Source organism: Rattus norvegicus, chromosome 12 (assembly GCF_021556685.1).
Source record: "Rattus norvegicus strain SHRSP/BbbUtx chromosome 12, alternate assembly SHRSP_T2T, whole genome shotgun sequence".
Taxonomy (NCBI): domain Eukaryota; kingdom Metazoa; phylum Chordata; class Mammalia; order Rodentia; family Muridae; genus Rattus; species Rattus norvegicus.
The window spans coordinates 34,936,277-34,949,782 of NC_141545.1; the positions used below are offsets into that span (position 1 = coordinate 34,936,277).

Sequence of the window (13,506 nt, forward strand, 5' to 3'; positions counted from 1 at the left end):
CTTGGTGATGATCTCTGGGTGTGACTCAAGTGTTTGATGTCCCAAGGACAGTTATGGTAGCCAATCCCCCACGTCTCCCGGCAGAACTATTGGAAGAGCGACCTGTGACCCACGCTTATTGGGCATGGCAATGCAGAGTCCCTTTTAGCAGAGAGATAGAAGTTACCGTGACTGGCGATCCCTCACGTGTCTGGGAAAGATGAGAGGGAGGGCTGGTATTCTAGGACACCCTATGGCACAAAGGCAGAAGATGATCAGAAACAAGGACAAACCTCAGAAATATGGCCGCATTTCTGAGGTTTTTGGCCTCCAGAGTCACCTGTCCTCAAACCAGATTGATCTGGATTCTCACACGCAGCGTGGCTGGGATGGGTTATTAGTGACACCTGCTGAACCGTATCTTCACGCTTAACGCTGAGAGACACAGCCACGCTCCTGGTTCTCTGCGGTCTGAAGGGCCTCAGGAGGAGAGTTTGACTCCTGGACACCGGGGCTTGTGTTCAACATCCTCTGCTGTCCCCACCCTGGGATCTGCTGCTCAGCAGACATTTAACAGATGGATATTGAATTGATGGAGTTGGGAGGCTTTCTTGTGCAGAGAGGGTGTTTGCCAATGGTCCTCCAGTGTTTCCCCCCACATGTTCCAGGTGGTAAAGTTACTTGATTTTCTGGGCCTTACCAGGAGGTGGCTATGACCTTTGATCTTTCTCTCAGGCTTATTCAGCACAGACCCCGCCCCCAGTCCCTCTCCTTTAAACAAACATCCCCACCCCTCAGCTTTGAGCAGCCCCCTCCCCTCCATCCCCTCCACTCTGCACCCTACAGCCCTGCATCTTGACACAGTCAAAAGACAGGTGACTTCCCCAAGGGTAGGAAGAGTCCAGGGCCTTGTACAACCCCTCCCATGTTGCAATATGCTCTTAGCTCTGTCTTTCGTCTTCGCAGGCTGAACTTCCGTTTTGCACAGGAGACATTATTACTGTTTTTGGTGAAATCGATGAAGACGGGTTTTATTACGTAAGTTTTTGAAACATCAAAAAAAAAATGCTGTTCATTTTGGGGGTTCCAATCCCTCGTTTGAGCGCTCCCTTAAATTAACACATGAGCCAAATATGTCTCATTCCAAAGCATTTGCCTGCCTACTGCCTCCCCGAGATAAGTTCCCGTTTGTATTATAATATAGAAATCTGGGGGCCAAAGTGACACATGGATTATAAGCTCAAGGAAAGGCTGGGCTATGTGGCTAGATCCTGTTTCAAAAATAGAAAGGAGGCGCAGGGAAAGGGGGCACAGTAAACGAAAAGGGGGAAGACTGAAGGAGGGAGGGAGGGAGAGAAGGAAGCCGCCATTACGGTCGGTCTTTTATCGCACTCTACTAATTATAGTATTTTTCTGTGTCTAACAAACTGTAGACAAGGCAAACACAAAATTGCCACCGTCCAAACATTTACAAAACAATTTAATTTTCTAGGCTATTTATGGCCTGGGTGGTGGGTTTTCTTTCATGGAGAAGAGGAAGTATAAACAAAACAAACAGGTGGACCAGCCCGGGTTTCACAGCCCCACCCCCGTCCCCACCCCCAGCCAGACACTAGAGTGTCGTTCCTCTGCTCATTCACTGCCTGTAGCAGCCATGGTGCCCTCATAGTGCCTATCTCCTGTTCTGCAGCTGTCTAATGGTCTCTGGGACAAAAGCAAGGCCATATACAAGGTGGGGCTAATTCCTGCTTCTGTAACTGGACATCCGCTGCATGCCCCCACCCCCACCCCCTTAGCCACTCTCTGGCTACGCCCCATGGCCATCCCGCTATGGCCCTCTGAACATAACTGGAAGTCTTGCTTCTCTGTGTAACTGTGGATGGCCCCAGAGGCCCCGCCTCCCGCAGCCTCAGGCATTCAGGGTTTCAGGCTTCTGACCCTCTCCTGAGCTGCTCAGATTTCACGGCAGGTTTGGGTGGGAGAGCCACACCCCCTTGTGGGTTTTAGTGGGAATGGCGCATCTCCGTGCACCGAGTGACAAAGTCTTTCTCTAGGTCACCGTCTACTCTCTAGCTTTGAGTTTTGAGAGCAGTGTTGGTCTGTGAGTTTGACGTCCCAGGTCATCTTCTTTGGATGGTGACTACAAGGGATGGAAACAGTTACTCTTTATTCCTTCAATATCATGCCTCTTTGTCATTTTCCAACTTGTGGCTTTGTTTACTTTTTTCCTGAGTTAGAACGTTATAAAGATCATTTCTAAAAACCTGTTTGGGGGCTGGAGAGCTGGCTCAGAGCTTAACAGCCTTGCTTCTCTTACAGAGGAATCCCGGTTGGGTCCCAGCACCCATCCCCAGTGACTCACATCTGCCTATAACCCCAGCTCCCTCTTCTGTCCTCCTCAATTGGCACTGCACACAAGACATACACAGACACATACACACACACATACACACGCACACATACACACACATACACATGCACACACACATACACACATACACATACACACACATACACACATACACACATACACATACACACACATACACATGCACACAAGACATACACAGACACATACACACACATACACACGCACACATACACACACATACACATGCACACACACATACACACATACACATACACACATACACACACACATACACACATACACACATACACATACACACACACACATACACATGCACACAAGACATACACAGACACATACACACATACACATGCACACATACACATGCACACACACATACACACACACACATACACATACACACACATACACATGCACACACAAATGAAAATAAAAATATTTTTTTAAAGAAAGTTGCCTCATAGCAGAGACACTAAATTCCACTTGTATGGAGGATTACACGGACCTCGGTTCCTGACTCTGCTTTTTCGCATTCTGTTTTTATATTTTATAATAGCTCTGGGGAAATAATTTTGTAGTGACCCTTGCCCCTGCTGCAAACTTGGAATTCTTTTTTTCTTTTTTCTTTTTTTTTCGGAGCTGGGGACCGAACCCAGGGCCTTGCACTCGTTAGGCAAGCGCTCTACCGCTGAGCTAAATCCCCAACCCCGGAATTCTTGTTTAACAGAGAAAGCCTTTGTCATATTTAGGTTAGGCTCAGGGAAAACTAGGTCTGTGGGACAGGGAATACACTTCCTGTCATCTAGCAGAAGGTGCAGATGTTTCTTATTCCTTTTTCTTTTCCTTTCTTTTTTTTTTTTCCAGAGCTGGGGACCGAACCCAGGGCCTTGGGCTTGCTAGGCAAGCGCTCTACCACTGAGCTAAATCCCCAACCGTCTTACTCTATTTTTTATATGTCTTTAAATCATTCTTAAGAATTTATGGATCTCCTGTTGTTCTTCATCCCGGGCTTCCGTTTGCTTTTTAATTTTGAGACATGGTCTCCTATGCCCTTCAGGCTGGCCTTGAACTTGCCCCGACCTCCCGATGACTGAGTTACGGGCCTGTGCTTCTAGGTTTGGCTGCAGCTGATGGTCACTGACTGCACACAATGCACCTTGGGAATGTGTGTGTTCTCCGTGGACTGAGTGGGTTTGTAGCAGTTGTCATCAGCTGATTCTTTTGACTGCTCCAAATGCTGACTGGTTTGTCTCTGTTAACAGTTGTCACCTCTGTCTTACTGTCATAACAATGTTGAATAACTCTCGTGGGGTAGCTGGCTGTGACTCGCCACAGATGTTAGTAGCACACTTCAGTAGCAGACCTACTTACACAGGGTAGACATCCATCTTCCTGATATAGAGATACTGATTTAGTTTACTAAATCCGTTTTAATCACTAACCCATTGATATGGAATATCTGTGCACATACATGAATGTAGACATGTGTGTGTGTGTGTGTGTGAGCACACACATGTCGGGAAGGCTACTGTAATTTTTGCATTTTAATTTGCATTCAGCCACTCTTCCACCAGTGCCGAGTTTCCTGTTGAAGCCCTGGGGTCTCTCACACTCTGTCCACTTCCTCTCCCATTCAAACACCTTCGTTTCTCTTGTCTTGTTGCTCTAGCTAAGACTTTCCACACCATACAGGCTGGAGTAATGGACCCCCTTGCCTTGATCCTGGTTTTAATGGAAATGCTTCCAGGTCTTTTCCCATTTCGTATGTTGCTGGCTGTAGGTTTGTCGTGCACAGCTTTTGCTATGCTGAGACATCACGCTCCTTTTATTTCCAGTGTCTTCAGAACTTCCAACATGTAGCATGTTATTCTTTGTCAACAACCTTTTTTTTTTTTTTGCATCTATTGAGTTGACCGTGTGATTTCTGTCCCTGACAATATCCACCCAATTTAACTTATGCTATGTATTAACATATATTGAGTAGTCCTTGCATCTCTGGAACAAACCCAACTTGGTCATGGTCAATGATCTTTGTTAACCCATTGACCATGGAATATAGACGTGCACATGTGTACGCATATACACATACACGCATATGTACTAAATGGGCTTGATTTTCTCATTTCTTTTTTTTTTTTTTTTTTTTTTGGTTCTTTTTTTCGGAGCTGGGGACCGAACCCAGGGCCTTGCGCTTCCTAGGTAAGCGCTCTACCACTGAGCTAAATCCCCAGCCCCGATTTTCTCATTTCTTCCTTACTATCTCCTCGTTAACGTGTGAGAAGGATTCATTTTGCAAGTATTTTGTTGAGAATTTTAGGGTCTGTGTTCAGCAGGGAAATTGTTCTGAAATTTTCCTTAGTTTTCTTTTTTTAAATATTTATTTATTACATATAAGTACACTGTCAGTCTCTTCAGACACACCAGAAGAGGGCATCAGATCTCATTACAGAAGGTTGTGAGCCACCATGTGGTTGCTGGGATTTGAACTCCCTTTTTCTTAAATATTTGCCGGCTTCTGGCCTCTCTGTCATACTAGCTCTGTGAAAAGAACTTGGTGATGTTCCTTTTCTATTTTCTGGAATATTCTGAGAGACACTGGTCTTACTCTTCTCTGAAGGTCTGGTAAGATTCACCGCTGAGTCCACCTGGACCTGGACTTTTGTTTTTCTTTTTTTAATGTTGGGAGATTTTAACCACTGTTTCAGTCTCACTGATTATTATAGATCCAATTAAATTGTTTATCTTGGTGGTTCATAATGTATTTAAAAATGTATCCATTTCTTTTAGATTTTCCAGCTTATTGGAATAGACAGTTCTTATGGTAATGACGACTTTCTGAAGGTCGGTAGGGCCTATTGTAATGACTCCCTTTTCCTCTCTAATTTAGGTCTTCCCTCTCTTTCTGTTGGTTACTTAGGCAAAGGGTTTGTGAATCTTGCTTCTCTCTTGGAATCAACTCTCTGCTCATTCTCTGTATCTTTTTCCATTCCATTCACTGCTGCCCTGATCTGATTATTTCTCTCCATTTGCTGATTTGACACGTTCCTCCTCCTCTGGGTTTTTAAGGTATCTTGTTAAGCTGTTTACTGAAGACCTCGTTGCTTGATGTAGGCGGGAACTGTATCTGTAAACTTCCCTACTAGGGCTGTCTTTGTTGTGTCCCAGAGGTGCTGGTACGGTATGCTCTCATTTGATCACAGGAATGTGGTGATTTCCATGGTGATTTCCTCATTCCTCTTTCAGTTGTGTGTTGTTTAATCTGAGAGTTTGCGTATGCTCGAGGCTTTATCTGCTGTCCATCCGTAGTCTTATCCCACTGTGATCAGAGAAGACGCAAGGGACTGGTTCCCTGTTTCTGTTGAGACTTGCTGTGTGTAATATATAATCTATTTTAAAGAAAGTTCTATGGGCTTCTGAGGACAATACAGATTCTATGTTGGTTGGATGGAATGTTCTGTAGGGGTCCATTAAATCCATTTGGTCTGTGATGCCATTTAAATTCAGTCTGCTTTGGTGTCAGGATGACCTGTCCACGCTATTCTTGTGCTGGGTTATTCTGGGACATCCTGGTGACATTTGTTTGTGGAACTGGATGTTCCTGTGTTCGGACATGTGTTCAGCATGGGGGTGTCCTCGTGAGGGATTGCTCCCCTTATCAGTACCAAGTCGCCTTCACTCTCTTTTCTTGTACCTTTGGTTTGATATCTGTTTTGTCAGATGTTAGAGCAGCATCAGCTGCTTGTGTGCTGGGTCTTCTTTCTTGGACCACTCTTTTCACCCTCCACCCTAAGGTAGTGTTGGCATTTTTTGGAGAGGTGCTGGTTTTGGGTTTTGTTTTTTGTTTGTTTTGGGTTGTTTTTGTTTTTGTTTTTAGCAACAAATAGATGTGTTCTTGTCTGGCTTTTTTTTTGTTTTGTTTTGTTTTTAATCTCGTCTATTAACTTGTGTCTTCTGATTGAAAGAACTTAGACCATTAAATTCAGAGTTCTTGAAAGTTGTCTGTTTATTCCCACCATCTTGTTGCTTGATGTGTCACTTGGGTTTCTCTCCTTAGTATTAACGTAGTGTGGTTTGTTTTTCCTCAGAGTCTTGGGGTGGGTTTGGTTTTCTCTTCAGACTGAAGGATTCCTTTGGATATTATCCATAGGGTTGGCCTGGTGGTCACGAATTCCTTCAGTCTTTTACTCTTTAATTATAGGAGTGCGGGCTGGCAGAGCTGTCTCTCAGAACCTGAAATACATTTTCTAAGCCATCCTGATTTTAAAAGTGTCACCAGGCTAGTCTGTTATGCGGAGGAGCCTGCCCTTACAACCTGGTCTTCTCTTGCTACTTTTACTACCCCTTTCTTTGTTCTGTGTGTTTAGTGTTTTGATAAAACCTGAGGGGAGGTTCTTCGCTGGTCTGTCTCTGTGGTCTGGATGGGCCTTTCTCCCTGACTGGAGAACTGTTCATCAGTCTTGAATGTGTTTTCCGGCTTTCGAACCAGATTCTCTTCGTGCTGTACCTTTAAACCTGTAGATTTAGTCTGGTGTCGCCTGTGTCTTTGAAGTAGGCAGTGTAGTTCTGTGGTTTGTCATCGGCCTTGCTGGATCACCTCATTTTTGTCACCTCGTCCTCAGGCTCGGATATTGTGCCCTCTCCTCAGTCTATTCTGTCACTGAGTTCTCCACAGAGGTTTCACAGTTGTTGTCTATATTTTTCTCATTTCCAGTATTTCAGACTGAGTTTTCCTCAGCATTTCTCCCGGATTCCTTTCATATCATACCCCCCTCCTCCTTTCTTCAGCTCTGTCTGTCTTGAACATCCTTATGAGTGTTACATTGAGTTCTGTGTCACTTAACTCCATCTCACTAGAGGCTGTTGCTTCACGATTAGTCATTTGGAGGGCGTCTGTGTCTTATATCACTGTGATGGGATGTATGCGTCTGATATTTTGTTGCTCAAAAATGTTCTTTAAAAATGGCTATTTTCTCTCAGTTGATATCTTTTCAACATTCAACTCAAACAAAATAACTCTTCCATTCAGGAAGGGCCCTGAGGGCCTTGGTGACCTGTGCACCATTCCCTAGGTGGCATTGGAACTACGAGAGTAACCATGGCTGTGGGCATTGTTACTCCACAGCTGACAGGCTCTCCATGGAATAACGGGGACCCTTAGACTTCAGTAACCCTGGGCAGACAACCAAGGATGGTGTGGAGGGCACATGGTTCCTTTAATGAGGTTAGGAATGGGCGGGAAGGAAAAGGGTTAACTGTTAAATTGACTTTGAAAATGAGATGGGTAAAGGATCGAGGAGGCAGCATTGGTATATTGTCGGGGTCCCCAGATTTTAGCGAGTATTAAATCTGTGGAAGTTTCTATTTAAGAAGTAAAAGGAAAAAGAAAAAAAATGTAGGAAGGGGAACATCTGAGATATGGCTGAGGAGTATGCTTTCATAGTAAACCTGGTAGAGGATCTGAAAACCTTCAAATATGAGCACTACACATGCAAAAGCCACACATGTGCGTATGCAAGGGTAGCCGTAACAGAGCACTTACAGTTTGACCTCCCGGCACAGTTATGCTGAAAGGTGACGGTCTCAGCTCTCCCATGCTCTAGCAGGATCCCTGTGTGAGCGGTGGGAGCCATCGTTCCCTGCAGCCTCAGATTCCTGCTGTTCTGGTGGGGCGGGGATGTCTTTTCTTGGTGGTTCTCTTTGGACCTTTGCATACACCGAGACCTCTTCTGTCCCTGTCCGTTGGGTGCATCGAAGCAGCCACTCTTCTCTCAGCACTTGGTGCCGCTCTATCCAGGGAAGCCTGATTGGCAGGCGGGCTAGTGCTCGGAGGGCTTCCAGCTGATCTCTGCTTCCCTGCAGGGATCTCCCCTGGCTTAGAAAACTCAACAGACTTTACAACAGAGCACACTGAGGACTAGCTTTCTTCTCCCGCTGAGTTTTGGTGGTGAGACTTCCAGCCTAGCGGCTTACCCAGAAATCCTTGGGGGATTGGGGGGGGGGGGGTGAGGAATCATGGTTTTACAGTACTGGGTTCAGTTTGCCATGCTGTGGATGTGTCAGGATGGGGCTTTCCTCTGAAGTCTGACTATTCCATGGCATGCGTGTTGCCTTTTGGTGATCGAGCTGTGGGCACTTTTTGCCTTCTGACTGGCAGACGATGCAGGCATAAACATTGTTTGCATGCGCGGCTCCGAGATTTGGCTCTCCAGTTTGGGGGTACATGTGGATCACATCGTAGCTCTGTCAAGTTTCTGGGGGACCTACCTGCCACACTGTAGCTGCTCCACAGCATCGCCATCAACTCCACATAGATGGGGGTCCAGTCTCTCTCCACATCTTCACCAATATGCATTTTCTGGTTTGGGAAGGCTCCGGAGTGGGATGTTCCTGACCGAATTCATCTGGATAGTGTAAGATTCATGGATTCCTTTTTTTACTGGGTGGGAGATGGTAAGGGCATGTGGAACTTAATGCAACTGTTCTCTCCTTCCACCAAGTGGGTTCCAGGGGTTGAACTCTAGTGTCTTTCAACCAGATGTCAGTGCCTTCCCTGGTGGTCCGCCCTGTGACCAGTGCTGATGTGATCTGCGCCCCCCCCCCAATGTGGGGGTGGGGGCATTTGTCTATTTATTTGAAGAAGTGTCCATTTTTAAATGTCTTGTTGCTTGGCTGTTGTTCTTTACATATTGTGGTTAGTAATGCCTAACAGAAAGACCTCCGAGAACTACCTATCCTTCCCTTGAGTCCATTGCTATGCCTTTGGTTGTGTACTGTATGTGTTTTAGTTGACGAGGTAAGCTGACCGTCAGTGAAGAAACCCCAGGTCACCGCTGTCACAAGCTAGGCCAGCATTCTGTCTTATACCTCAGACATTTTTTACTTCGATGCAGGGTCTCACCAAGTTGCCAAGGCTGGCCTTGAACTCCCTTGATAGCGCAAACTGGCTCAATAAAATACAGATATCAGGCAAGTGCTTCACCTCACTCCAGCCCTAGAGAATCAAGGCATTAGATCTACTTCCCACTTGTAAAATATGAACTGCATTTGAGAGGACAGTTCAAGACCTGTACAGGACTCAGGAGGTTGAGCCAGGAGGGTTGTAAGTTCGAAGCTGTCCTGGGCAACCTTCCTGTTTCAAAATAAGTTAAAAGAGGGGTTGGGCATGGGACTCGAAGTAGAACACTTGCCGGGCATGCCCAAAGCCCTGGCCTTGGGCCTGACTGGGCTTGCTCTTCTAATCCAGGCCCCCTGGGAGTGTTTATCCAGCATTTCTCCATGGCCTGACACTTCTGGCCAGAATCAACTGCTCAACATCTGTCCTCTTAAGCAGGGCGTCCATGTGGGAGAAATAGGCTCTGAAGAGAGAAGTGACTCCCTTGACCCTTCCCTCACACCCTGTGATTACAGGGAGAGCTGAATGGGCAGAAAGGCCTCGTGCCTTCCAATTTCCTGGAAGAAGTGCCTGATGACGTGGAGGTCCACCTTTCCGATGCTCCGCCCCACTACTCCCACGACCCGCCCATGCGCACCAAGGCCAAAAGGGTAAGCCAGCCCCCTTAGCTCGCCTGCCTCCCTCCTCCCCTCTCTGCGATCTGGCGCAATCTTTGCATTGCTGCTTTCATGACTTGGGCCCCACCAGCATCTGCCTTCATTTTTTTCCCCTCTGTCCTTCTTTGGACATTGTGCCCGCCAATGCTTACTTAACTCCAACTTACAAGTTGGTGTTCCACAGAAGGACCCTTTGGTTTCAGTCAGTCTGCCTGACCCCAGGGTCTTCCCCTGGCTTCCACAATAGGTGCACAGTTGAGTTGACAGAGAGCGAGGTTCAGGGAGCCAGATGCCACTGGCCTCCCGCTTAGGGTTCTAGACGGCAGGGTTTACGTAGCATAGCACGCCTGCCTGAGACTGCATTCTCTCCGAGTGTCTCATCTTTACGTTTCGCCATCACTGCGAGTTCTTATCTGTTGTATTTTACGCATATGTTTTTATCTCTTCGCTCATCTGCTTGGACATAGAAGAAGAGTGTTCATTTCACACCCTAATCAGGCATGTAGCCTTCACGTAAGTCAGCAACCGAAGACACCTTAGAGAGATACCGACTTAAGCTACCCTAAGCGGACAGCACGGTAGTCTTAAGACTTCAATGTGGGCTTAAAGAAAGAGAGAGAAAAGAAATATGTCTCAAAAAAAAAAAAACAAACCCATTGGACCTAAAGTATTAGGCTATCTCACCTGGTCTCAGCTGCCAGGCAACCGGATTCATAGTGAAACGAATCATCTCGAACAATTTTTTTTTTATAAATATGTCCATTGAGAATATGGGAAAGGCCAACCTTGGGAACATATTTCTTAAAGCTGTTTGTTTACACAAGAGTGCGCCAGCGTGTACTCACAAGGAGAGCTGCCTATTGCATTGTAAGCTGCCCTCGGTAAAAAGCACAACCGAACCCATGTGTTTACGGTAGCAGGTTTGACTCCTGAGAGCCGAGACAAAACTTTAATCCCAGATCATGCCCTGAGGGGTGGCCTTGGCTCTGGGCATGCCAAAGCTGGCCGGAACACCCAGCTGCAGCCCCTTGGCCTTAGGAGCAAGAAGGTGTTCCCTCTCCTCAAAGCACAATCGTTCAGAGCTCATGGAGGTGCAGGCGAGGTGCTGGCATTACTAATGCAATACTGTCTCCGGACGTGGCAGCTCCCATGACGTCATAGCTGGCCCCATGGTATCTTCAGGTGTGCTTTGGGTGCGCCCTAGGTGTTCTCCATTAGAGTTAGACCTTGATTTTAAATCCAAGCAAGCTTGGGGGCCCCTTGCCTTGTATGGTATGGTACGCTCACTGAGTGCCTGGGTCTCGCTTTGCCAACTCTTGCTCTGGGGACATTAGTGAACCAGAGGCCTGGCAATTACTAGCCACGCTCAGGCGTGTGCCGAGCTGCAGATTGAAGTAAAATTGGCACTCAGTGTTTCGGAATCAAATCCCACCCCTTCGAAGCACCGTTGGTCGGCCACCTAAAGTCTCTCAAAGCCCACCATCTCTCTCTGTGCTGGGGAAAAGATGTACTCCTCTATTGGGAATGGCGAGAGTCTTCAAGAAGGGCCTTTGAGCTTCCTTAGATTACAATTAAGGTTCATTTCAGTTTTTTTTCTTTCAAACAGTGTGCCATCCCCCAAAGTTTCTGTAGGACTAACCCAAGGGCTCACTCCCCACGGCAAGGTCTTATCTACTCCATCTAGTTCACGATCCATCCAAATTCCCACGGAGAGCTTTTTTCCTTTACAATGATTGATGGGTATCTCGGCCACTTTACCTATCCATCTGATTGACAATAACCTCCCCTGCTTTTAGTCTGAATTTTCAGAGTAAATTATGACCTGGCTTTCTTTGCCAAAGCGATGGCCACCCCGCCTCCCAAGACAAAGACCGCGAAAGCCCATGGAGGGCCAGCCCCTCTTTCTCTCAGAGGGGCCTTGGGAGTGGGCGTGTGTTTCTCATGGCATACTTTAAAAATTGAAAGAAGAAACGAACCACCACCCACCCTTTCCCCTGGCTGGCGGGAGACGGGGCAGTGTTACCGAGTGAATTGTTGTTGGCGCTGACTCTCAATAAAACTGTCGCAATGTACCTACTAGGTTCCTCCCGAGGGTTCAGGGACAGCAAGGAGAGCTCCATCCCCCACAGCCCATCTCCATTCGGGGTCACCTACGTCATCTATGGGTTCTGGTAGTCCTGGGAGAGGCAGGGAAATGTCCTCGAAAAAGAAAAAAGGGCTGCTCTCCAGAGGCAAGAAACTGCTGCAGAGGCTGGCTGCAGTGAAGTGACCCCCTGAGCCTCCGGACACTTCCAAATCCATGTCACTCGCTTTAATTCCAAACGAGGACTCCCAAAACCCAACCTTGACCCCACCCCACCGCAGCAGTAGAGAGATACACTCTTACACTACCATTCACATGACACCACCGGAGAGATCAGGGAAGGGGCTGCACCACGGTCCCCTCCCTCTCTGCTCCCAAGGTTCTGTCCAAGGTCTGGGGAGGGGGAGAGGGAAGGGCAGCTGGCTGAGCAGCAGGGGTGGGGGAGGGCTCTCTGCAGCCGCCTCCCCTCCACCTGCAGTTCCAGCCTGCACACACTAGAGGGCAGGCAGCCCCCGGCAGGACTTCTGACCTCCCCCACTTCTCAAGCGGCTAGCCTCATTACACATTACTGTCATTTCCACTCGGCTCTTGAGATTCCTAGTTTAACTCGCCTTGATGTCTGGCCTTATAAACTGCACAGTGGTTTGTACTGTCAAATAAAAACACCGTGTATACTTCGCATGTGTTGTGCATTCCTGGTCTTCAACCTCACTGACACAGTGGCTTCACCTCACAGTAGGCCCAGGCCCTACACTTTCAGCTGCCTGTCTTGGGTCTTTCAAAGCAAGCCAGCAACACACAGGACATGTTTACTAAACCCACTACCCAAGAGAGGGGAGTAGGGGGAGAACCGGGCAGCATGCATGTCTTTTAGTCAGCCAGGGAGCTGACCAATCAATCTTTGCGTTTAGTGTCCTATCCTGTGGCTTTTAGCTTTCTGTTACTTTCATTATTTGTTGAAATGCCTTGCCCCGAGATACCATCAAAGCCACCACACATAGCAAAGCCACCACACGCTTCATTAGCCAAACCAGAAGGAGCCTAAATTGAAATCTCTCAGACACCCTACACCCATCTTTCTCATTCGCTTTGAACAGCAGGCCTCCCCAAAATGCTGGCTGACGTACGGTCACGACTTTGTAATTCCTGTCCACTGTAAAACTGTTTTTACTCTTTATACATACTTTTCAGACTGCCTTTCTTTTTGTAATTTCTGGAAGGTTTGTAAATGAATGACGAAGCTTTTCCCCATTGTGTCTTCAAAAACTATATTGTAAATTGTAATATAATTGTATGTGGTAGATTGGATTAAAAGGCCGTTCCTCGGTGTGTGAAGTGCTGTGCGGATGTGTGCATGTGTACAGTTAGGGTGACATATTTTCTAGAAATAAACTTTGTTATTTTGTACAATGCCATGCCTTTTCGTATCTTTCTTTTAAATACTCTTATCATGGGGGTGGGGGGGATGGAATTCCTTTCTGCTACGTGTCCATAAAGAACTCTA

At 46.9% G+C, this 13,506-nt stretch overlaps 1 protein-coding gene across 16 annotated transcripts in view; it reads left to right on the forward strand.

The window, feature by feature from the left end:
- Rimbp2 (RIMS binding protein 2) overlaps positions 1–13,414 on the forward strand; it is a 198,722-nt gene extending 185,308 nt beyond the window's left edge. For 6 of the 16 annotated variants that reach the window (XM_087577805.1, XM_087577814.1, XM_087577807.1 and 3 more), the window contains 3 exons: positions 946–1,017; positions 9,779–9,913; positions 12,000–13,412. In XM_087577805.1, the coding sequence (XP_087433931.1) occupies positions 946–1,017; positions 9,779–9,913; positions 12,000–12,188 (396 nt within the window). In that variant the 3' untranslated portion in view covers positions 12,189–13,412. 16 annotated transcript variants of the gene reach the window in all.
- The last annotated feature ends 92 nt before the right edge of the window (positions 13,415–13,506 follow it).